The sequence below is a fragment of the Dromiciops gliroides genome, chromosome 1 (assembly GCF_019393635.1).
Source record: "Dromiciops gliroides isolate mDroGli1 chromosome 1, mDroGli1.pri, whole genome shotgun sequence".
NCBI classification, from domain to species: Eukaryota; Metazoa; Chordata; class Mammalia; order Microbiotheria; family Microbiotheriidae; genus Dromiciops; species Dromiciops gliroides.
Window position 1 is genome coordinate 14593107 of NC_057861.1, and position 25628 is coordinate 14618734.

At 47.0% G+C, this 25628-nt stretch overlaps 1 protein-coding gene across 3 annotated transcripts in view; it reads right to left on the minus strand.

The window, feature by feature from the left end:
• MYO18B (myosin XVIIIB) overlaps positions 1-25628 on the minus strand; it is a 346197-nt gene that overhangs the window by 199502 nt on the left and 121067 nt on the right. For all 3 annotated transcript variants that reach the window (XM_043977482.1, XM_043977483.1, XM_043977484.1), the window contains exons 17-21: positions 24200-24347; positions 18168-18327; positions 10148-10331; positions 8314-8509; positions 5185-5294 (exon numbers count right to left, since the gene is read on the minus strand). In XM_043977482.1, the coding sequence (XP_043833417.1) occupies positions 5185-5294; positions 8314-8509; positions 10148-10331; positions 18168-18327; positions 24200-24347 (798 nt within the window). The remainder of the gene's footprint in view (positions 1-5184; positions 5295-8313; positions 8510-10147; positions 10332-18167; positions 18328-24199; positions 24348-25628) is intronic.

The following is a 25628-nucleotide window of genomic DNA, read 5'->3' on the forward strand; positions in this document are numbered from 1 at the left end:
CTGAAACCCATGAGCCCTTCTTAGAATTGTGTTTAAATGCATAAAATAAAATATAGAAGATCACTAAGGAAACTAAGGTTGGACTAGAGAAAGCAAGAGACAGAATGCAAGCTCCTGATGGGCAGGGACCTTCACTTTGCTTTTTGTGCTTGACCAAGCTTGGACACTTAATAAAAGTACAGTGGATTAGGACTGGGACATCCCTCCTGGAATCTGTCTACCCTGCATGACCCATACCCCCAGCTCATGAGCAGAACGGCCCATGATGCACAAAGCTATCTGTGAGGATTTGGGGAGGGGGTAGGAAATGAGTCAGAATCACAGTGAGAGACTTAAGAGGGGCCTTGGCAACCAGCTGAGCCAACCCAAACACAAGAATGCTCCCCAAGTGTCTGTCCAGCTTGTGCCTGAAGACCTCTGGGTAGGGGTGCTTCACTGCTTCAGGAGGCAGCCCGTCATCCTTCTAGATAGTTCTAATTGTTAGGAAGTTTCCCTAACCCCACACCAAGATTGGCCTCTCTGTACCTTCTGCCCACTTCTCCTTGCTCTGATGTCTGGGGCCAAACAGGACCAGGCTAACCATTCTTCTCCATGCCAGCCCTCTGGCTTCTTGAAGACACCTGTCATGCGGCCCTGAGACTTATTGTATCCGGACTAAACAAGTTCAGATCTCTCCATCTGTCCTCAGCTGGCATCTACACAAGACCCTTTACATCCTGGGTCTGAGCCCTCCCTAGCTTATCACCTCTTAAAGTATGTTTCCCAGAATACTGTGCATGAAGGCTGATGTGTGCTCAGGATGGTGTGACTATCTATCACCTCCTCAAACCTGGAAGCTAGGTACCTCTCAGTGTACCCCAAAATCACATCAGCCTTTCTGGTTGCCACACCTCCTTCTGACTCAAGACTGAAGACCCATCAAACACCCTCCCTTCTCTTTCAGGCAAGCTGCTGTCCAGCCATCCCATCCCCATTTTATACTTTAAGAATTGATTTTTTTATACTCAGGTCAAAGGCTTCAGATTGAACCTTATTGAATTTCATTTTATTAGATTCACCCCAATCAATAGCCTAGTCTACCCACATCTTTTTGAATCCTGACTCTAGACTACAAGAGGGTTAATTCTCTGAAAGCTACAGATTTGATTGGCATGTCAGTCACACCTTTAGCTAAGTCATTGATAAAAGTGCTAAGAGGCTCAGATGCCTGTGTTCCCCACTCAAGACCACCTGCCAATGCTGACATTGAACCATTAGAAAATGTTCTATGGGGGTGATGTGGGCTGGAATTTGGGGTCCAATTGCTTGTGAGTCATCCCAAAAGAATTACAAGATTCAGTGACTCAGTTTCCCAAGTTTTATTGCAATACTGTGGGTGACCACAGGGAGAGAACCAGAATATTGGAAAGGTATCTCTCAAATAAGGAAAGGAAAGACAGTTATATTTATAGTATGGGTAAATTGATTATCAGTCTCATTATAATAATCTCCACCTTGGGGAGGTACAGGGGAGGGCCTGTCCTTCTCATTATAATATTCTCCACCTAGGAGTGTTACAGGGGAGGGCTTATCCTAATTTGGAGTTCCTGGGGGTCCTAAGCCAACCCCTGAAGCGGGTACCTTTTTCAGTGGAGGTGTGTTTTGGGGGTTTACACGTCATAAGGTGAATCTGGGGACAAATTTGGCCTTTTCTGCGCATGTCTCTTTCTGATTCCCATGGCTAGTTTCAAAATATAATCATTTTTCATTAGAATTTCTATAGGTTGTCTTTTTCCTTTATTGTTATTTTGACCTGACCTGTTCTGGTCCGTTATGGATGTTGATCACTATGGGTACAAGAACCTAACATAAGTTATCCATTAACTGGGATCTGACTCCCCTTTAGAGCTAATATCTGTATTAGAGCTTGGGTCTTAGATTTTTCTATTAACCCTTTTTTCACCTCCTACATCAGGGGCAGCTAGAGCACCAGCCCTGGATTCAGGAGGACCTGAGTTCAAACCCAGCCTCAGACACTTAACACTTACTAGCTGTATGACCCTGGGCAAGTCACTTAACCCTGCCCCCCAACTGCCTCACTAAAAAAAAAAAGAAAGAAAGAAAGAAAAAAAAAAAAAGAAAACATTCTATGATGCTGACCATCCTTCAGTTCTGAATCAGATGATCATATCTGATTCTATTATTGTTCCAGGGTTCCTCTCATCAACCAGGAGGGGAAAAAAATGGAGAAGAAGTTCTTCTGGGCTCTTTCTGTTACCACTTCCCCTTTTTAGGATCACAGGCTCAGAGTCTCATCACCCTAGAACTGGAAGGATCCTGCAGGGCGATCTAATCTAACCCCTTCTTTTATACAGAGTAGGAACTGAGGCCCAGGGAGGTTAAGTGAGCTCCCGACTAGATCCTCAGGTTCCAATGCCCTTTGACATGCCACCTTCCCCAGACATTGATTTAATAATCCCTTCCAGAACTTTTTTTCCAGGAATTGAAGTCAAGATCATCACTTAGCCTCTGGTTTGCAGTCTGTCCTCTTTCCTGTGTTTTTCAGAATATACTTGGATTTCCTTTCCATTATCAAAATGTCAGGGAGGAAAGAGCTCACAACAAAGAATGGGAGAAGTGGGAGGGAAGACATTTCCTTTCCTCCTCCCCTCTGTCAAAATAGATCCGTCATGGGGGCAATGTTTTTTATTGTTCTGTGATGATGTCTAGTGTTAAGGTAATGCCTGCCACGGGGCAGCTAGGTGGTGCAGTGGATAGAGCACCGGCCCTGGAAGCAGGAGTACCTGAGTTCAAATCTGGCCTCAGACACTTAACACTTACTAGCTGTGTGACCCTGGGCAACTCACTTAACCCCAATTGCCTCACTAAAAAAAACAAAAAAAGGTAACGCCTGCTAGCAGAGGTATGCTGGGAAATATTTAACAAGCAGCTCCCTGTAAACACAAGTGGAGCCCTGATTTATAGCTGTTTGCCCATTCGCAAAGTGTAAACGCTCACACTGAAAATTCAACAATCAGCTTTCCTTCCTCACTAGCCCAGCTCCAGCACAGCCCTGTTTGCTAATCATCAATGAGTTCCTGACTTGCTCTCAGTCCAGCAAACAGAGGGACTAAGAGGTTAGAGCCCCAGAAGCAATTTCCTCTGCATTACCTCCCTTAGAAAAATTGACAGACTTTGGGCATGAGGACCTGGGTTCAAATTCCAGGTTTGCTTCTTGCTCCTTGTGTGACTGGTGGGCTTTTCCCAATAAATGAAGAGCTTGACCTTAGCTGAGCCTTCTAATGCTAAATCAGCTTCTTAGGAAGAAGAGGCAAGGTGAGGCACAGGCATGGCTCTCGTCATGGATGCCCCCCTACCACCACCACCCAAAAACAATACTCAGAAGTGACAAGCCTTGCTAGGGCACAACCCGGCATTAAAAGCCCGTAACGGGCCAGGACATGGAGAGTTTGATCCGTCCCCTACCTCTTCATGATCCCAGAGCCCTTCTACCTCCAATGTGTATCTAATAACAACGGTGACCTTTTCTTCCTGTCAGACTTGTCCAATTGGATCGTGAGGTCTTAACTGAATTTGCACACAGGCTCTGACAGTTTGCCCAAGCGAGCACGTGTTCATGTTTAATTCATGCCGTGACGGAGCTGCCAGGCTAATGAATATTTATCAGCTTTTTCATAAGAGGCAGGATGGAGTTTACTTTCATTGCCCCTGAAAATCGATGCCACAGAAAAGCACATTCGGGAGAGAATTTAAAGTCGCCCCTCCTCCCTGCCGTGGAATCAAAGGCTCCACTTGGGTTTTTCCACTCGCCCAACCTTGATTTTGCCTCACACCAGAGAGACGTAGATCCTTGTGAGCCCAGAGCTGAAGCTGAAGGGCAGAGGGAGCCCTAAGTGGGAGGCAGGAGACCCGCCCCGAACCAAGGAGTGGCTGCTGGACCCTCACAACTGTGGGGAGGGAGGAATCAGAAGCACCGTCCACCTTAACTTTAGTTTCTTCAGTACGATATAACATTAGGCGGAAGTGTTTGACTAAAGGTTTTCAAAGTCCCTTTTACCTCCAATGCTATCTGTTTTAGGGTGCCTCCCAGCCCTGACATCCCCTGTTCTGAGGGCCCTCCCACCTCTGCTATTTCCTACTCTGAAGCCCCTCCCAGCCCTGACACATCCTATTCTAAGCCCTGACACATCTATTCTCTAAGGACCCTCCCATCTTAACAATGAAGAGTCTATGATTACCCCTGGGCAGTTAAAGGAATTGATGATGCCCCAGTGACAATGTTAACCTGTGAGCTTTGGGGCAAGGAAAAGATCAAAGGTCACAGGGACAATAATAGCACCCACTTCATAGAGCAGTTGGAAGGATGAAATGAGAACATTTATGTAATGATATAGGTTTTATCTCTTGGTAGAGAGCTCTGAAGTCAACTTTGAAGTGATAGAAACATTTGTTATGATTACCATAGCCACCACCATCCAGCTCCTGCTCCTGCTCCTGCTCCTGCTCCTGCTCCTCTTCCTCTTCCTCTTCCTCTTCCTCTTCCTCTTCCTCCTCCTCCTCCTCCTCCTCCTCTTCCTCTTCTTCTTCTTCTTCTTCTTCTTCTTCTTCTTCTTCTTCTTCTTCTTCTTCTTCTTCTTCTTCTTCATCTCCACCTCCTCTCCTCAATTTAGAAGTGAAAGGAACCTTCAAAGTCATCTCATCTAACTCCCTCATTGTATAGAGGAGAACACTGAGCCCTAGAGGGCAAATATATTTGTCCAATTGGAGACAGGTAAGAAGAATTTGAACCTTGACCTCTGCTTCCATAGCCTCTTGGTGGAACCCTTTCTTTTGCACCCAAGAGCAGCTCCACAATTCAATCTTTTCAGAGCACTTTAAGCCTTAACCAATGCCTTTATAAACATGATCACTTCTGAGCTTTACAATGATGCTGTCAGGTAGGTATTATCTCCATTTTGCAGATGAAAAATTGAGGCTCAGAGAGGTTAGGTGACTTGTCCTTGATTGCACAGCACATGAGTATTTAGAGTTGGTTTTTAAGCCCTAGGTTTCTTCTAACTCCAAGGGTGGCCCTTTTCCCAGGAAATCTGTAACCCAGACCCTGAACAGGTGAGAGCCTCTGCTCAGCTTTCCAAGGTATCTCCTTCCTCCCCAGCCCCAATCCCTCCATGTGGTATCCCATACCTTCCTCTCTTGCATCCTTTCTTGGGGCAGCAAAAGCTTCTTCATAAACACTGGAGCCAGACCTTGGAACCGTTGCCGGAATCGAGTAAACCCCATGTGGTCCATGTAACCTGGGGGAGGGAGGCAAAAGGAAATGGGGCAATGAGCCTGTTGGAAAGTCTAATAAGTCTGCTACAGGACTAGTACAATCTACAAAACATTAGGAGAGGGGCAGCTAGGTGGCGCAGTGGATAGAGCACAGGCCCTGGAGTCAGGAGTACCTGAGTTCAAATCCGGCCTCAAACACTTAGCACTTACTAGCTGTGTGACCCTGGGCAAGTCACTTAACCCCAATTGCCTCACTAAAAAACAAACAAAACAAAAAAAAAAACATTAGGCGATCCAAGGGGAAAGGATTCCAATAAGGCATGGGTAAGCAGGGAGACCTGCTTGGAGGAGGTGTGCTTTGAGATGGCCCTTGGAGGTGGCAACAGGTACAAATTGTGAGGAGAAGAAGAAGGCAGAGAGCAAGGAACAGGGGAAAAAGCCTGGAGAAGCAGGGGAAAAGGCCTGGGTTCAAATCCCACCTGAGACACAGATGGTGTGACTTTGCACAAGTCACCGTGTCTGGTTTTCTCATGACCTCCCAAGTCCCTTCCAGCTCTAAACCTATGACCCTGTGATATGAGGGTCCTCCATATCCAGAGGAGGCAGCAAGGATCCTGGCATGACCAGGGGGCAGCAGGAACAATAGCTATCATTTATCCAGCATGATTAGGTTTGAAAAGCAATTTAAAACTCTCATTTGATCTTCAGCTGTGTCTGACTCTCCATGACCTCATCTGGAGTTTTCTTGGCAGAGATACTGGGGTGATTTGCCGTTTCCTTCTCCAGCTCATTTTACAGATGAGGCAACTGAGGCCAACAGGGTGAAGTGACTTGCTCAAGATCACACATCTAGGAAGTGTCTAAGGCCAGATTTGAACTCAGGAAGATGAATCTTGCTGACTCCAGACCCAGCATTCTATCCATAGAGACACCTAGCTATTATTGCTGCCCCCCCCCATTTTATTGTTGAAGAAACTGAGGCAGATGGAGGTTAGGTCACTTATCCAGGGTCACACTGCTAGTAAGTATCTGAGGCTGGATTTGAACCCAGAACTTCCTGACTCAAGCCCAGCATTCTATCAACTCCTCCATGCTCCCTCTAATATGTGACGTAATGCAGCTATATCTCTAAGCATTACATTAATGGCCACTTTTTGTCATCAGGCAATGCTCCCAAGCATTTAGGCGAGCCCACCAGTGGTGATCTGTGAACACCTTCCCCAGTGACATTATCTTGCCTGATCCCACTTAAGGCTCTGCAGATGGAGGAGCAATCACTAAGGGAATGCAGCTCTCGCCTTGTTTGAGCAGTGCCCCCAACGTGCTCCCCACAACACCCCATCGAGATGTATCTATTAAAAACATGACAGTGAGGCAGGAGGCGGAGGGGAGGGCAGCATCCAGCCCAAGCACCGGGGCACCATTCCATGGCTTCAAGTGTCCAAAGCATCACACTCAGCATCCAAGAGCTACAGGGAGGTGGGGAGTGGCGCTGGGGAAGGAGTCCTGGATTGGAGATACAGGGCCCAGGTTCGAATCCCACTTCTGACTCCCCCTATAGACTGGGCAAGCCCCTTCCCCTCTGGGGGCCTCTAAAGCCAAGGGAGGAGCTATCATTCAAGGTCCCTTCTAGCTCTGGTTCTAGGCATGATGGGTCGTGTGACCAATTACCAATGATTTGCCTCAGTTTCTTCTCCTATAAAATGAGGTGTTTAGACCAGAGGACCTGTAGGGTCCCTTCCAGATCCATATCCCTGATGATCTTCCATTCAGCAGAGCCTGAAACCAGCATTGATCCCCAAGGAGAAACCACTGCTTCAGAGCCAGGAAGGATCCCTGCCCAGACCCCCTCATTTGAGAGAAGAGGAAACTCTGGCCCCCAGAGACTGGGACCAAGGAAACTGGAGGCAACCAAGGGTCCAGCTGGAAAGTGTTGGATCTGACGGCAGGAATCCCTGGCTTCTGAAGCAGTTTCTGACACTCAGCTTCTTAATGTCTCTGTAGCTGTAGCTTAGCTGTAAGCTAAGCCCTGGTTGCAGTTGGCATCGGTGAAGGGGGGTGATCTCTCCTGGTCTGCAGAAATCAAAGGTGTTTGTCATTGTGTCCCAGCCCTCTGACACCATCCATGTAGAGCCCCTTCTCAGATGCTGAGCAGATAGCATCCCCCTCCACCAGAGCCCAGGCGCTTCCTTGGAAGGCCACCTTCCATCCGTTCCTAACATCACTGGCGGGTGCTTTTCCCTTGACATGTTGTCTCCCAATTAGGACACAGTTTCTTTGAGGTGAGGAGCTGGTTTTGCCTCATACCGTCCTGAGGTCATAACTCTAGAGCTATAAAGCATCCTAGCAGTTACAGAGACCAGCCTCTTCATTTTAGAGATGAGGAAACGAAAGCAGGTTAAGTGACTTTCCCCAGGTCACACAGCTAGGAATGACCCAAGGAAGGATTTGAATTTGAGTCTAAATGACACTGCCCAGGCCTCTATCCCCTCTACCTCCATCTGTTGGAAAAATACTTATTGACTGGTTGACAGCGGCCTCCTCGCCTGAGTGACTTTACAGCTGTCCCAGGGGACCATGCGCCAATTCTCTGGCACCAGAGCCCGGCTGAATCAGCTGGGCAGGAGTGGCAGATGCTGCTGGGAGCCAGCACTCAGCCACCGAAGTGGGACCTGGCTCAGCAGCTGCAAGGGGGAGGGAGATGGCGCTGTCCAGCAGCACTGGCTGGATGGACCCCCTAGGGGGAGGATGACAGGCAGGACCAGGGATTCCTGGTTCTCTGAGCAATGCCACCCTCCTGTGGGATCCTACAGGTAGAGATGCTGAAAGGGGGAAGGAGCCAGAAGCAGGGCAGGAAACCCAAGGGCTCAGTTTCCCAGACTGTATAAAAAGAGGCCAAGTTCAATGTTCTTTAGTGTCTCTCAGCTTGAGCCCCTGAGGCTCCCTATGAGTCAGCTTCAGAGGGCACAATGACTCCATACACATCAGGGGCTCTTGAGGCTGGGGGCTTCTCCTCGCTGTATCTGGGGAAGGGTCACTTACCAATCCGGTGCAGCCTCAGGGCATCTAGGACCTGAGCCCCAGCGAGCTGGACCCTCAGGATGGGGATATCCATGGGATGTTGTCTGTGGGCTGGTGCTAGGGAGGGGCTCCCTCCTCTGTCCTCCAATCCTGATGTTGGGACCAGGCAATGGATAAAGTGTAACTGGGACCGTTTGATCACATTGGTCAAAGCATCCTGGAGCACAGAAGAGAGAGAGGTCAGGGCTCCATGTGGCTCAAAGGAGGCATTAATTAGAGGAAAGAAAGGATGGCATTCAACCTGATTCAATGAACATGTATTAGGGATGGGCACTATCCGAAGGTATAAATGGTCCCTGGGAATTTACACTCCCAGCTTCCCCCATCCCCATCATCCAGACATCCTCACTTCCTCATCAGAAGCTTTTTCTCCCTGAAGATGCCACTACCCCAAGTTCCTCCCTCCAGACGAGTCCTTACTCTGGAGAGCAAAGGAAAGGGGACTACCCCAACAAGTCCTTGCCACACGGTTCTTCCCCTCCCTAAAAACCACCCACCAAAAGTCAAGCTCACCAAGAGAACAAAGATGTTCCATGCCGGAGAAAATAGCAGAGGTCATTTAATTCAATTACCTCACTTTACAAGGAGAACTGGGGCCGTGACTAGTCCAAGGTCACATCATGAGGTCTGGCCAGGACTGGGACAACAACTCACACAGTGAATTAGGGCATGAGAGAGTCTTCATGGGATCATAGACCAAGAACTGAATGGGACCTCAGAGTCCATCTAGCCGACCCCCTCAAGGCCCAGGGAGACTCAGTGAATCACCGACAGTCACACAGGGAGTAAGCATCAAAGGTGGGATTTGAACTCAGATCCTCTGATGCTAAAGCCAGGGCTCAGTCCACTATGGTGGCAGAGAGAACCCTCAACCATGTTTCAAATCACAGAACTTAGGGTCTACTGTAGGTGAACCCCATAACAGGCTGGGTGAAGCTACTCTTAGGTGGCTCAGGGTGACTTGGGGGTACCTCAATGGCTGACAAGCAACTTTCCTACAATACATACAAGAAATAATCCAGCCTCATTATTGTTGTTGATAACAATGATTTCTGGGGCAGCTAGGTGGCGCTGCAGTGGATAAAGCACCAGCCCTGGATTCAGGAGGACCTGAGTTCAAATCCAGTCTCAGACACTTGACACTTACTAGTTGTGTGACCCTGGGCAAGTCACTTAACCCCCATTGCCCCAGGAAAAACAAATGATTGCAGCTAGCATTGATAGAACTGCTTTTTTTTTTTACTTTGCAAAGTACTTTAAACATATGGTCTCATTTGATCCTCACCTTGTGGTGAGTCAGCCAGATGGCCTGGAATCAGGAAGACTTGAACTCAAATCTGGCCCCAGACACTTGCTAGCTGTGTGACCCTGGGCAAGTCACTTAGCCTCTCCTGCCTCAGTTTAGTCTCCTCACCTGTAAAGTGGGGATCATAATAGAACCCACTTCCCAGGGTTGTTGTGAGGATCAAATGAACTAATAATTATTATAATGAGCTAATAATTATGAAGTGCTTAGCACAATGCCTGGCACATAGAAAATGCTATATAGTTAGCTATTATTCCTCTAAAGGGGACCATCACTGACCTAGTTTCAAACAAGGCCTGATGGGGGAATTTCAGGCACTGTGACAAAGTTAATGGTGGCTAGATTTTTTTCAGCAGTGGGAAGGAGGGGGCTTCCTAGAGCCCCTCCCCTCCCACTCTGTGGTCAGCTGCTTCCTGTACATGAGCTGCCCTTTGAAGGGAGCAGGGTTAGAGAAGGAGAGGAATTGGGGTGTAGCTGTGACAGGCTCACCATCTGGAGGATGATCTGGGTGCATACAGCCTTCCTCTTCACGGCTGCTAAGCTACTGGCAAACGTCTTTCTCACGCAACCGATTCGGTGCAAGGCCTGTTGGGAGTAGCCCTCCATGCCGGCCACAGCCTGGCAGACTGGGGGCACTCTGGAGCGAGGCAGGAACAGGCTACTGAGGTCCTCCCTGGGGAGAAGAAACATAAGGCTATCTGGTGGCAGTTCCGTGGATGGACCTGAGGGAAGGATGGGGGAGAGAGAACGGCAAAAACCCCACCCCACAATGAGGTCCAGCAGGAAGCTTCTCCCTGCACCACTCCCTGTCCCTGGCCTCAGATGGCTCCTTCCCATAGAAGTCTCTCTGGGTCTCCACAGTCATCACCAAGGTAGGTCCCATTATAGGAGTGTTACACTATGAAAAACGCGTCAAAGTGTTTTACCATTTACAAAGTACTTTAGTTTACAACGTTCTTTACCATTTACAGAGATTTCCTTACAGCCACCTTGGGAAGGATAGGTTCTAAGTATTGTCACCTATACTTTATAAAGGAGGAACCAGAAGCACAGAAGGGTAGAGCTTCAGCACACATGTCTGTGCCTCAGTTTCCTATTCTGTAAAATGGAGGTGATATTTACAATCTCCCTTCCCAAGGTGGCTGTTAAGGCAATTTCTGCCAATTGGCAGAGCCAGGTCTCAGATAACATCCTCCTGACATTAGGTCTGGCTCTGTGAGTGACATCTCAGACCCTGACTGAGCAATCCCACCTTGGGCTTGAAGAAGGTAAAAGTCTCTTCCAAAGTCACCCAGAGTCAGACTCAGAAAGTCACAGCAGTGAGCTCTCAAGGGGGGAGGGCTCCACAAGGGATCAGAGGGTTAGAGTGAGACTAGATAGCACAGTTCTGGAAAATGTTGGAATTTGGAGTCAGAAGCCCTGGGTTCAGATGTGGTCTCAGCCACTTACTGCTTGTGTGAACTCGGGCAAATCACTCAGTGAACAAGTTGAATTAAATGACCTCCAAGGTGCCTTCCAAGGCTAGATATTAATGATGTTTAACCACTCTGGGACTCAGTTTCTTCATGTGTAAAAAAGGGGTTGGCCTCAGTTTCCCCATTTGTAAATTGAGTAGCGATTGAAGCAGATAGATGTTCACTCAGCCAGGCTATTAGAGGAGCCAGAGAATATCCTAGAGCCAGACCCTAAGTGGAGCAATATCAGTAACAACAATGACAAAAGCAACAACAACAATACCAGCCTTTTGGTCCTGACCTGTGGTGTATGAGAACTCCAGGTGGGGAAACATCCTTCACTGAGACAAAATAAAAACTCACCTGAAGCTTAAGGTCTCACTGAGTTAACAGCCTGGAACATTACCAAGTTAAGTGACTTGTTCAGAGTCACAGAGCCGGTGTATGTCCGAGGTAAAATTAGAACTCAGGTCTTCCTGAGCTCAGGCAGGGGCCCTAGCCCCTGCTCCATGCTGCCACCTATAGAGGCGTGATAGTGACATTTACATATCACAATTCAAAGTTTGCAAAACCCCTTACTTAACACCTCATCATACTGGCTCCCTGTGACAACCATGGGAGTACAGGTAATTATTATCATCACCATTTTACAGATGAGGAGAGTGAAGCTCAGGGCAGGTGAGTGATTAGTCCATAGCTGGACAGTTAAGAAGAATCAGAGGTTGGACTCTCTCTCTCTCTCTCACTCACACACACACACACACACACACACACACACACACACACAGAGAGGATCATGTATCTAGAGCTGGAAGAGACCTTCTAAGACCAACTTCCTTATTTTACAGATGAGTAAATGGAAGTCCAGAGGGGTTTAAGTGACTTGCTGAAGAATTCACACTCAGGTCCCAGGACTGAATTCAGCCCTCCTTCTCCTGCACATCTCAACCCGGTTCTAGCAGGACTCAGAGCCCAGTGTCTTTCCACGTTATTGGCTTCCCACAGGTAAGGTTCAAATGCCTCCTCTGTGTCAGCAGAGACAACCCTTTGGGCCTCAATTACCCCATCTGTAAAAATGAGGGAGTTGGCTGGGTGATCTCTGAGGATCCTTTGAAAAGAGCAAAGAAGACCTATGCACCAATAAATTCTAAGACACAGCACGTCCCAGTCAAAGGGAATTAGCCGGTGGCCCCAGGGCTCCCATCTAGCCAAGGTTCAATCATGCCCAGAGATTATAATTAGCCCTCCTCCTCCTCTTCCTTAGGAGACACAATCCATCTCCATCTTCTGCCCCAAATGGCTATTAGGGTCATTAGGAAAATGAGTCTTCTCTAAATGAGCCGAAGGTGTTTTAATAGCAAGCTGAATGGATGGAAGATGTACGGAGACTAACAATGCCTTGGAACACATTTCATCTGCAATGCAAGCGTAGCCGGGCTGTGAGATGAGGGGAGGAAGAGGAGTCTGGACTGATGGATGGTGATGCCTGCAGTCTCATTTTACAGGATCAGAGGCCCGAGTGCGAGTGTGACATGTCCAAGGTCATAAAGTCAGTGATGGGTTGGATTGGAACCCTAACTCCCATCTTCTTTCTCCTGTCTTACAATGCCTGTTCTCTCAGGTGAGGGAGCACCTCGTGCCCATGGCCACTGTCAGGAGACCTGGGTTCAGGGATCCAAAGAGGTTAGGTGATTTGTCCAAGGTCACGCAGGGAATGAGGGGCTAACTCAGGATTTAGTCTCGGGTCCAGACCCTCTTGACACTGCCCTACATTGCCTTCTCTGTTGGGAATTCAGGGATCTCTTAAGTTTCTTCTGGCTCTGAAGGTCTCTGAGTCTCTCTTTTGTAATGGCTGCATCCTAATGGAACCTTCAGACTCCATGTTGGAAGGGACCTCCTTGTTCTGCCCCTGGGGGCCAAGAGGAACAAAGTTAATCCCTCCTCCCCAGGGTCTGCTGAGGCAAGCTGGGTGTGCTTAGTTCCTGCTCCCCGGAAACTGCCCCCCCCCCGCCGTGAGGAGAATCCAGAGCACAAAGGAGGGAGTGCCAGGGGAGCTCTCTCCCCTTCCACAACGGGAAATGACCCAGGATGAACTTCAATGACTCTGGAGGAGAGAGTGAGTGAGGCCGACAGCTTTGGGAAGCTCTGCTCACTTAAATCCAATTCACATGTGAGTCGAGACATACCCCATGATGTCACTGGGCCTCTCTGAATGAAGGATGAACAACAATTCCCCTACCACATCTTTAGGACCCTTGAGGTATCTCTCAGTATATGTTCCTATCAACAAAGGCAACCCCCTCTGGGCTGTGGGGTCGGTCAATGTTCATTCAGTCCCAAGACCACCAGGTGCAGCCCTTTGGGGAATACCATGCTTACCTGGGAGATGATAAGCTCCTTGAGGGCAGGGACCATTCTTTATTTGGGGTGTTTATTCCTGGCCTAGAACAGTACTCTGCACATAGCAGGTCAGTCAATAAATGCTCATTTTTCCTTGACATTAGCTCCTAGGCAGAAAAATAATATAGAGGCCAGACCCTGAACCAGCCAGGCACCTACACCCTACAAACTACAAATTATCATAACAATATTTATAGAGCACCTACTATGTGCCAGGCACTGGGCTAAGTGCTTTACAATTATTATCTCACTGGATCCTCACAACAACCCTGGAAGGTCAGGGGGTATTATAATCCCCATTTTACAGATGAGGAAAACTGAGGCAAACAGAAGTGAAGTGACTTACCCAGGGTCACACACCTACTAAGTGTCTAAGGCCACATTTGAACACAGGTTTTCCTGACCCCAGGCCCAGCATTCTATCCATTGAGAAATTTAGTGGGGCCTTTGTTGTGCTGGAGATGAAGATCCCAGAGAGAGAGAGAGAATCACTGCCTCCAAACTCAGGGAACCAGTCTTACGACCCAATGCCCAGGAACCACTTTTGCATTTTAAAGATAGCCTAGGAGACCGACATTCCAGCATGAACTTTGTAAAACCAGCTCACTGACTGACTGGAGGCCTGTACTTTTCCTTCCGGGGCCTCAGTTTCACTCTTTGTAAAATAAGGCCACTGGACTAGCTGGCTCTCTACAGTCCCTTCTAACTCCAACATTCTCTGTGATATCCACATTGGTGGCTGTAGCCCTTGCCATCCTCCCCCACCCCTCTGGGGTTATAGCAGCTGCAGTCAGCCTCGGGCTCACAGGCACAGTAAAACATCGGTTCAATTCAGCAAACATGTAGTAAGTCCTTTGGGCATATGACAGATCCCATCCTTCAGCAAGTACCTGCCCTGTGATAAAGCCCAGATGGCCTTGTCCTGGTTACTCTTCCTGTCCTCATGAATGCTTAATAGACAAAGTGATTGACAGATGGATTTTCTGCACTTGTGTGTGGACGTTTCTGTCTCTTCCAACAGAACAGAAGCTCGCTGAGGGCCCGGACAGTTTCATGTGTCTGTATCCCCAGTGCCCAGCACATAGTCAGTACTTAATAATGGTTTGTTGATTGCAGTCCTGTCCCCAGGATACAGCAAGAGGAGGATGTACGTTTGTCGAGGGCAGGGGCCATTGCCTGGCATGTAGTAGGCACTTAAGAAATGCTAACTAGTTGACTCTCCTTAGCCGCATTATGTGTATCCACACTATTCAAGATGGGATTCATCATGGTGGACAAATGGTGGGAGTCCCACCTGTTATCTCTCTCTGTCTCTGTCTCTCTTTTTCTTGCCTTCTCTCTCTCTCTCCCTCCTCTCTCTCCTCTCTCTTTCTCTCCCTCCCCCTTCCTCTCTCTCTCGCTCTCTCACTCTCTCGCTCTCTTGCTCTCTCGCTTTCTCGCTCTCACTCTCCTCTATTTCTCTCTATCTCTCTCCTCTCTCCTATCTTTCCTTCTCCTCTCTTTCTCCTCTCCTTTCTCCTCTGTCTCTCTGTCTCTCCTTCTCTATATATATCTGCTCTCCTTCTATCTCTGTCTGTCTCTCCTCTCTTTCCTCTCTCCTCTTTCTCCTTCTCTCTCCTCTCTCTGTTTCTGTCTGTCTGTCTCTTTCACACACACACACACATACACACTCACACTCACACTCCTGTGTACACACATCTGCATATAGTACATAGCTATGGTCTCATCTGGAACACTGACAGCATCCAGACTCAAACCCAGGTCTTCCTGAATCCAGATATAGCACTCTAGCCATTATACCACACTGTAAGATGCAGATGGGCAATTCTTTGCAACTGCATAGCTATAGAAAGTTGCCCAGTGGGGCAGCTAGGTGGCACAGTGGATAAAGCATTGGCCCTGGATTCAGGAGGACCTGAGTTCAAATCTAATCTCAGATATTTGACATTTGCTAGCTGTGGGACCCTGGGCAAGTCACTTAACCCTCATTGCCCTGTTCCCCCACCCCAAAAAAAACTAAAGTTGTCCAGAGCACTGAGAGGCTAAGTGACCTATGCAGGGTCACACAGCCAGCACCTACAAGTACCAACATTCACATAGCACTTTAAGGTTTACAAAGCAGTTAACAAACATGACCTCATTCTATCTTCACAGCAACCCTGAAAAGTAGGTACTCTTATGTTCTCCATTTTACAGATGAGGAAACTGAGGCAGGAAGAGGTTAAGTGACTTGCCCATGGTCATACAGCTAGTAGGTGTTTGTGGCTATACTTGAACTCAGGTCTTCCTGATTCCAGGTCCAGTAGTCAATCCAGTTCTCCATATTGCTTCTCTAGGACTACAAATAAGTAACTCAATCATTTTGAGTCTCAGTTTTCTAATCTGTTAAATGAGACAACTTTTTAAGCCTTTAAGTTGAAGAGCAGGTGCTCACCTGCCCTGATGAAGGGAGTTCTCTCACTGGGAATTCCTTCTACCAGTGAAATCACAGGTCCTGTTGAGTCATTTAAGACTCTACATGATCTCATTTGGGCTTTTCTTGTCAAAGATTCTGAAGTGCTTTGCCATTCCCTTCTCCAGCTCATTTTATAGATGAGGAAACTGAGGCAAGCAGGGTCAAGTGACTTGCCCAAGGTCACACAGCTAGTAAATGTTCTTGACAAAGATACTGGGGTGGTTTGCTATTACCTTCACTGGCTCATTTTACAGATAAGGGAACTGAGGCAAACAGAGTTGGGTGACTTGCCCAGGGTCACACAGTTAATAAGTGTTCTTGGCAAAGATACTGGAGCTTGTTTGCTATTTCCTTCTCTAGCTCATTTTACAGATGAGGAAACTGAGGCATACAAGGTCATGTGACTTGCCACGGGTCACACAATTAGTATGTATCCGAGGCCATATTTGAACTCAGGTCCTCCTGACTCCAGGCCTTGTGCTCTATTCACCCAGCTGCCCTCCAGGTTCAGTTCAAAATTTAAAATGGGCATTATGAATCTTCCCTTATGTACCCTAGCAATCATCTGAGTAATTCTTTCCTTCCACAGAAAACAGTGAAACGAAAGAAACTGAGAGTGTGTCACCTAAGGTCGCCCATGTAAAGAAGTTACAGTGTATGGAGAACTAAACCAAGAGTCAGGAAGACATGAGTTCAAATCCTACCTCAGACACTTACTAGCTGTGTGACCCTGGGCAAGGCACTTCATTTCTGTCTACCTCAGTTTCCTCATCTGCAAAAGAGAGATGTGATCTCCTTATTAATAGGATAAAATATGGATAACAAATTGTTGCTGTTTGTCCTTCCTTCTCAAAGAGGACCATGACATCAGGGCGATGTCATGAATTGCACTAAATTGGATTTAAGTGAGGGAGGGCTGAACAAGGTCACCAACTTCATTCTCTCTTCCAGAGCCATCAGGGCCAGTGGCAAGATATACACTAGGACAACTGGAGATGGCCCCAAATGTTTAAGGCAATTGGGGTTAAGTGACTTGCCCAGGGTCACACAGCTAGTAAGTGACTGAGGTAAGATTTGAACTCAGGTCCTCCTGTCTTCAGGGCCAATGCTCTATCCATTGCACCTCCTAGCTGCCCCATGGATAATAAATAAATAAAATAGAGTTAACCAGAGTACCTTTTGGTGTTCTTGTGAGGATCAAATGAGATCACACTTGTGAAGTACTTTGTAAACCCCAAAGCACTGTAGAAGTGTTAGCTATTATTATAGGTGTGCAAACTGAATCTCAGAGACAGATCACCCAGACACAGGAGCACCTGGAGCTAGAAAGGACTTGAGAGAAATCACCTCACAATCCAATGCCTTTAATTTATAGAGAAGGAAAAACAACAAAGGCAAAAAGGGAGCTGGGGACTTATTCCAAAGAATAACAACAACAGAAGGGGAAACTGAGGCACAGAGGAATTGAATGACATCTCCAAGGTCACACAGTTATTGGCAGAGCCAGGACACCAACCCAGTTCTCTTTCCATGACACTGAAGTGCTCTTCCCCTACTCTCTATTCCCAGGTCCCCAGGAACTTATTCTATGACACAACGCACTCTTCTGTGGTCCCCATAGTACCTGTCACAGAGATCAATCATCACTTGCAACTACTCCTTTATAATTCCCAAGGCCAAGTTCATTGGAAGCCTCGTCCTGGTGACCAGAGCCTCTGAAATGGCCTGACCACTGAGGAGTCTACATTTTTTTAAAGATACAAAACACATCATTTCAGCTTTATGATTCCCAGTTCCAAAATGTCCATAAATGTGATTCCAGCCACATCGTCTCCTTTCAAATTTCATGAAAAACAAGAGAAGAAAGGGCATATTTAGTTGTTTTTTTCTTCCCTCCCCTACAATCCAAAAAGGGCAGCTTTCTCCTCGGTCAGCTTCTCTCTCGCCCCAGGGAAACATTTTACAAGTTTCAATTTGAGTGAAAGCTCTTTGTTTCATTAAGAAGAGATGTTATCCCCAGAATCGTTCTCATTTACCTGGTTATTACTGCTAGAGAAGCAGACAGAAGAGAGGGTATAGATGAACCCCAGACACAGGCCAGCACTGCTGAGCAGCTCCTAGCTGGAGGCTATGCTGGTCCCCCAGTCCCGCCTACATCTCCTTCCATCCCTCCCTTTTTGCATATTCCTGCAATACTCACCTACTAGATTGCTTCAGGACCTGGACAGCGTTCAGAGCTGAGAGGTTGGGCTTGGCTTTCTGAATCCACCCACTGAGGTCATAGCGCACAGGGTCCTGGCCCAGCTGATGGGAGATCTCAAATTGCAGGCCATGCTCACACTTGCGGAAGGCAGGTGGTTCTGAAACAGGGAAACAGCCAGGTGTCTAGGGCTCAAAAGGTTGCTGAGGGGGCAGCTAGGTGGTGCAGTGGATACAGCACCGGCAGTGGAGTCAGGAGGATCTGAGTTCAAATCTGGCCTCAGACACTTGACACTTACTAGCTGTGTGACCCTGGGTAAGTCACTTAACCCCAATTTCCTTACCAAAAAAAAAGGTTGCCAAGTACTTTACATCTCACTAGAGCCTATGAAATTGCTATTAAAGGTATGATAATTCCCATTTCACAGATGTGACAATTGAGGTTCAGAGAGGCCAGATGATGACTCCAGGTGAATGTCAGAGGCAGGATTTGCTCCCAGCCTCCTGCTCTCTGAGGCTAGTACTCTGTATCCACAAATAATTCTTCCACAGAGAACTGAATTTCCTGGATAACTGATCACCTGTTCCTCTGCCAAAACGTCTTTAATTTTAACCATTTTATGTAAATATTTCTAAAAATAGATCATACTTCTAGAGCTGGGGTGGGGGTAGAAGGGGCTTACAAGCACTAGTCCAATCTCTCATTTTACATGGGAGGAAATGGAGGCCCAGGGAAGTAAAATGATTTGCCTGAGGTCTCACAGGGGTACATGGGAGGAGTAAGGATATGAGCCCCAGGTCCAAACCTGCCCCTACCACACCACCTCCTTTCCTTCTTAAATTGGTGACTGTAGAGAACATCAGGCCCTTCCCTCAGGGAAGGTGTAGTCTACAAAGAACTAGACCAGACACAATGAACGGAGGGATGGATGGATGGATGGATGGATGGATGGATGGATGGATGGATGGATGGATGGATGGATGGATGGGAGTGCACTATTTTCCAAGAACTGTGCTAAGAGCTGTGTGGGGTGGGATGCAAATAGAAAAAGATAGCCCCTGTTCCCAAGGAGTTCATGCTTTAATTAGTGGAAAAATACAGACCGTGGGGGAGTGTCAGAGAATTCTGAGTCATTCAAGCTCAAAACAGTCACCCTTGACTCTTCCCTTTCCTGTGCCTGCATAACATCCCTTGTCTCCATCCCCTGGTCTTCACCCCCACAGCCACTGCCCAAGACCTAAACCTCATCACTTCTCAGCTGGACCATTGCCATCCCTTCAGCACTGACTTCTCTGCTTTCAGCCTCTCCCCCTGTCCAATCCCTCCTTCCCACAGCAGTCCAAGTAATACTCCTAAGCCACAGGTTTGACCACACACACAGCCAGTACTGTATATAGCACTGACTATGTGCTAGGCACTGTGCTAAGTACTTTCCAATCATTCTCTCCTTTGAGCCTCACAACAACCCTGGGAGGTAGGTTCATGCACTCTCCATTCCAGTCCCCAGCCTTCCCCTCGACCCTGTCCTCTCCTGTCCCCTTGCATTCTTGCCGGTCATCTTTCCTTCCCCACTTCACTCCATACCTGGAATACCCTTCCTCCCTTCCTCCTCACCTCCCTTCTGAATTCTTTTCTTCCTTCAAGTTTTACTTCAGGTGCCACCTTCTCCAGGAAACCTTCCCTGATTCCCACTGCTAGAAGGGTTTTCTCCTTTTTATTTTCCTCAAACACTCTTCTGACTCTCTCTTTTGCTTCCATCACTCACTACCTGGTCTCAGTCTTACTATTATATGTGTCCTCCAGTTAATTACTGCCTCAATTTTTACCCTGGCATAGAGGTGGGCCAGGTGCTCCAGAAGAGTACAACCTCTGGTAAAGCCCCTCTCTGAGCTGAAAAGACTTCAAGAATAGCTCTGGTGACAGGCTGCATGTAAGTTGTCCAAGGGCCCAGCTAGTGACACTAGAAAACAGTCAACTAAGTTACTGGAGGGATTGTGATCATCATCACAGTGTGAAGGGGGTACCACATGATTGAAATTAAAGATCCATGACATATTTAAGTCAATTCATGTATCCTACCCCTCAGTAGACTGTAAGATCCCTGGGGGAAAGAGTAGTGTTGCTTTTCATCTTTGTATTTTAAGTGTTCACCACAGAGATTGCACAGGGTAGGCAGATAATGGCTTGACTGAGGGGTGAGAAGTGTAGGAATTAATGAAGTGATTGTTGCAGCAGAATGCTAGTGATTTAGAAACTACAGAAAAAATATCTTATATTCCCATTAGATAGTGGTCTGGGACCAAGAGCTGAGTCTACATAAGGAGAAAAACAGTAAAGAGAGAGACAGACAGACAGACAGACAGACAGACAGATGGATGGACTGACAGAGACAGTGAGAGACAGAGACAAAGAGACAAAGACATACAGAGACAGACAGACAGACAGACAGAGAATATCTTAGCCTTCTCCCATCTTTTGTTAACTTCCTGGCTTGGAAAAGTGGTTTATAGTCTCAGTGGTTTATAGTCTTATTCACTAAACAAATGCCAGCCAGCCCTTGTCATGGAGAGGCTTGCTAGCCACAGCCTTTCAGTAAATATGAGCAGCAGATAGCCCTGAGAAGCTGAAGCCTAAGAGATGGCGGAGCAAGAAGCATCTCTGCAACATTAAAGATATGTTGCCCTGTGCCCTCCGCAAGTGGATCCTGGTCACATGGTTTTCTGGTTTTTTGGTTTGTTTTGGTTTTTTAGTGAGGCAATTGGAGTTAAGTGACTTGCCCAGGGTCACACAGCTAGTAAGTGTTAAGTGTCTGAGGCTGGATTTGAACTCAGGTACTCCTGACTTCAGGGCTGATGCTCTATCCACTGTGCCACCTAGCTGCCCCACAGTCACATGGTTTTCTGATGTGTTTCTTTTCACACATTTTCCCTGGTTCTATGTCTTCCCTACAAGTATTCTTCCAATGTGTTTCCTAAGCACCCATGTCTTCTTGGTGTGTGGTCTTCTCCACTAGTAATGTAGTAAACTGTGGGAAAGTGCACCATGTGTATATTGGGGATCTTTTCTTGTATTTCAGTTTTATTTTGCTGTGCTTTTTGAGCAAATGTCTCATGTTCTGACCTATGTCCTCCAGGTACTAATAAAAGTAAATACACTGATGTGGGCTCATGAGAGGATGTTGATAAGGTCCATAACCACAGTACCTTGAACCTACATGCAGCAACTTTTCTCAGGGCTTCCATAAAAGGGATGAACAAAAAAAGTGAAACAGTGCTTATATAAGTCAGAGTATTTTAAGAAACTCCCATCAGGGGAGATTTCCAGAGGCAAACTTGGGAAATGGGCTTCAAAGAGGTTTGAGATCATGCTGATGCAAAGGGATTGAATCTGTGTGCCTGGCTCAATTCAGCCAAGGGGCTCTGTGGTGACTGGCCCACAGAATTTATAGAATCTGGTCATCCTTTAGCTCTCATTCTCTTCAAAGCCCACCCATGAGCTTTTGCACAACAATCACCTCTCAGAAGAAGACCATCCTCTTCCCAAGCCAGGACACTCCAAACAGCTGCTGACAGCTTGTGGAGATGTGAGGAGCTATGAAGTGATGGGAGGGGGAAGAGGAGAGGAGTGGAGCCTGGGCTAGGAGCAACTCCCTGCCCCCAGGAGAATCACATACCTTCCAATGCCACAGGCTTCTCTATCCTTGAGGACCATGCAGCCTGGCTTTGTAGAAGGAACAGTGGGAGGGTAAGTTGGTGAGCTTCTGTGGCCTGGATGGGCAGGAAGCCACTGAGCAGCGGGAGATGCTCAGCTACATGGGGAGCTCCCTAGAAAACCCTCCTCTCCCTTGCAGGTATGCCTTGTTTTACACAGAAATATTTCTTAATGTTAATCAAATCCCTTTAAGTGCCCTGACCTGAGAGTGCCAGGTACTTATTGGAGCCCTGTGGTATAAAGCAAAGAATTCTTTGTTTAACTGAATCATAATTCCTAGATGCATTTGTTACACCTGGTCATTTGTGGTAGTGTGGCTGAGAGTTCTGGGCTGGGAATTCAGGGCTCGAATCTCACCTCAGAAACTTATTTGCTATGTGATCACCAATAAGTGGTTTAACTTTCCTGAGCCTCAGTTTCCATATCTACAAAATGAGAACAATGATATCTGGAGTATAGACCCCCACCCTACCCGGGAGCAGAGTGAGGCCCTAATGAGAGAATGTATGTAAGTGTTTCCCAAACCTAAAATACCCATGTAAATGTTTGTTATTATAGCAAGTGCTTGCTAATGCTTTCAGGCTTCCAAAACACTTTGTATATGTTCTTTCCTCACAATAACCCTGTCAGGAAGGTGTGATTATCACCCTCATCTTCCAGAAGAGGAAACCAAGGCTTCAAGAGATTTAATGACTTGCCCAGAGACACTAAGAAAATGTATAAGGCAGGATTTGAACCCAGGACCCTTCTGACCCCAAGCTTTCTATCCACTACACTGCACAGTTGAAATCATCACCAGCCTCCTTAAAATCTGTCTGACAAAACTTCTGTTTAAGCTGACTTTGGAGCTAGCAATAGCAAGCTACGTTCTCTGCATTTGGCAATGAAACAAAAGAAAATGGGGTACATCTGGATGGGGTCCTCTTCCTCAGAGACCAGGACCCATGTCTGCTTCCTCTGTGGTTGTGATGGTGATAACAATAAATGACATTTCTGTTGCACTTGGAGGTTTAAAAGGCGCTTTACCTGTGTTGTCCAATCTGAACCTTCCAATAACCCAGGGAGATGGGTACAACAGATATTTTTATCCCCATTTACAGATGAGAAAACTGAGGCTCAGCAAGTTGCAGAGAGTTGCCCACAGGGTCCCCTTGCTCAGAAGTGTCTGAGGCAGGACTCAAGTCCCATCTGGCTGCCTAAAGGCCAAAGCTCTCTGCCCTAGGCCTGGGTCTGTCCAGAGGCAGTTTGGGGCACACACAGTCACAGGGCTTTAGAGGAGACCCTTAACTGAGCACTGAGTCCACCCCAGCTCAAGGCCACCAGAGGGGAGCACTTGGCCCTTGAATCTAAACCTGGATTCAAGTCTTGCCTCTAAACCTCACTAAGGGACTACAGTCAAGTCATTTGATCTCCACTGTTGCCTCATCTGTCAGATGATGGGTTTCGGGTCAATGGCCTCTGAGTTCCCTTCCTGCCCCAGGTCCTGTGTCTTTGTGCAGTCTTTCCATTTCACCATCCTGGGAGAGGCAGGTGTGCGGAGTGGTGGGCTTGGGGTCAGGGAGACCTGGGCTCGAATCCCACTTCTGACACTAGCTATGTGACCACGGACAATTCACTTCCCCTCTCAGCCTCAATTTCCTCCTCTGTAAAATGGGGGCAACAATATTCATCATACCGAGCTCAATGAGTTGTCAATCAATCAATTTATTAATCGACTTTTTTATTTATTAAGGGTCTACTATGTGCCAGACGCTGTGCTAAGTGCTTTATACATCATCTCATTTGAGCCTCACAACAACCCTGGTAATTGGGTACTATTATTGTCTCCATTTTATAGATGAGGAAACTGAGGCAGACAATATTGAAGACACTTGTCTGAAGCCAGATCAGAATCCAGGTCTTCCTAACTCCAGGTGCATTGCTCTATCACTGTGCCACCAGGTACCTAAAGCATTGGAAGCCTGCTACTGCTCCACATGTGGTCAGTGAATGATTCAACTGTATGAATTGAATGAATGAGTGAGTAAGTGAATGAGTGAATGAATGAATGAGTGAGTGAGTGAATAAATGAAAATGAATGAATGAGTGAATGAAAATGAATGAATGAGTGAATGAATGAGAAAGTTAATGAATGAATGAATGAGTGAGTGAATGAATGAGTGAGTGAATGAATGAGTGAGTGAGTAAGCAAATGAATGAATGAATGAGTGAGTGAGTGAATGAATGTGAGTAAACAAATGAATGAATGAATGAATGATGTTCTCTAGTGATGATGCCAGCTCATAGTCACAGCTCTGCTCGTTTCCCCCCTGATTTCTTACCATCAGTACCAGTGTCCTTCTTCTCAAAGGCTGAACACAAGCGATCCATCACAGCACTGTCACCAGAGCCCTCGATTCGGACCTCCTCGTCTAGGACCCAGAGAAGGCCTTTGGGTTCTTCTGCTTGGCCTGCAACTGGAACGTGCACCTAGAAGGGAAACAGCACCACTCAACCATGCTGAGAGGGCCTGGGGATCAGGCTGCTCCTCACAAATTGGGTCTAATTCTTCTTCCATCCTACCAGTGGAAGGGCAGGGCAGAGGGTGATTTGGACTCCTGACCACAAGGGACAGAAGCCTACAGTTTCCAATTTGTGTCCCTCACTTTCTTTCCAAAATCATTTATGGATTGATCACAAGAGAACAGCCTCTTTCTTGTGAGGTAATTGGGGTTAAGCGACTTGCTCAGGGTCACACAGCTAGTAAGTGTCAAGTGTCTGAGGTCAGATTTGAACTCAGGTCCTCCTGAATCCAGAGCCAGCGCTATATCCACTGTACCATCCAGCTGCCCCCAAGAGATCAGCCTCTTGCAAATGTTCAGGGCTCTGGATCATGGAGATGAATCTCATAGCTCAATTTTCCCCAGGGTCACTCAGTTTCCTTAAGGCTTAAATCGCTAAGGGGGGGGGGGGCTTCCTAATGATCCTCCTAAATTTCAGAAGATAAGGTCAACTGAGGTCAGGACAAAGTTGTAAACCCAGAGAGAGTGACCAGCCCATAGGCATGACTACTAGGACCAAAGGGATAATGAGTTATTTGTTTTAGTTACCCAGGCTTTTTTTAAACATTGCTTTCATTTCCAAATATACTCCTACCCACGTTCCATTCAGGAAACCATCCATTGTAACAAAGAATTAAAGAGAAAGGAGGAAAAAAGCAATTTAGCAAAACCAACCAACACAGCAACTGAGTCTAAAAAATCTTTGCAATAGCCAAAGGCCAGTTTGAAAGTGAGCAGCATCCCAATGGGATTCCATTCCCTATCTCTCACTCGGCTCCCTCACCAGACTCAATCTAGATCAACTCTTGAGTCCTTCTCCCAAGCCCAGTGAATGGAACTTGACCCAAAGCCCCGGTAACTTCCAGATGCAGAGTCAAAGATTCTGAGAGCTAGAAGGAAACTTAGAGGTCACCTAGTCAATTTTATAGATGAGGAGACTAAAGCCCATAGAGTCTGGGATTTGCCCAAGGTCACTCAGGTCATGTCAAAGCTAAGATATGGCCCCATTCCCTCTGATCCCAGAATCAGGGCTCTTTCCGCTGCCTCATGATGTCTCATGACACTCTTTCCACAGGAGCCCCAAGTTCTTTGCTTCAAATAAAATAGTGTCTCCTCTGAGAGGAAATGTTATTTCAAAGCAGGGAGAAAGTCATGGTTCACAGAAGTGAAATTCAAGGCACAGCAAAGAGCAGGGAACACTTGAAAGGAG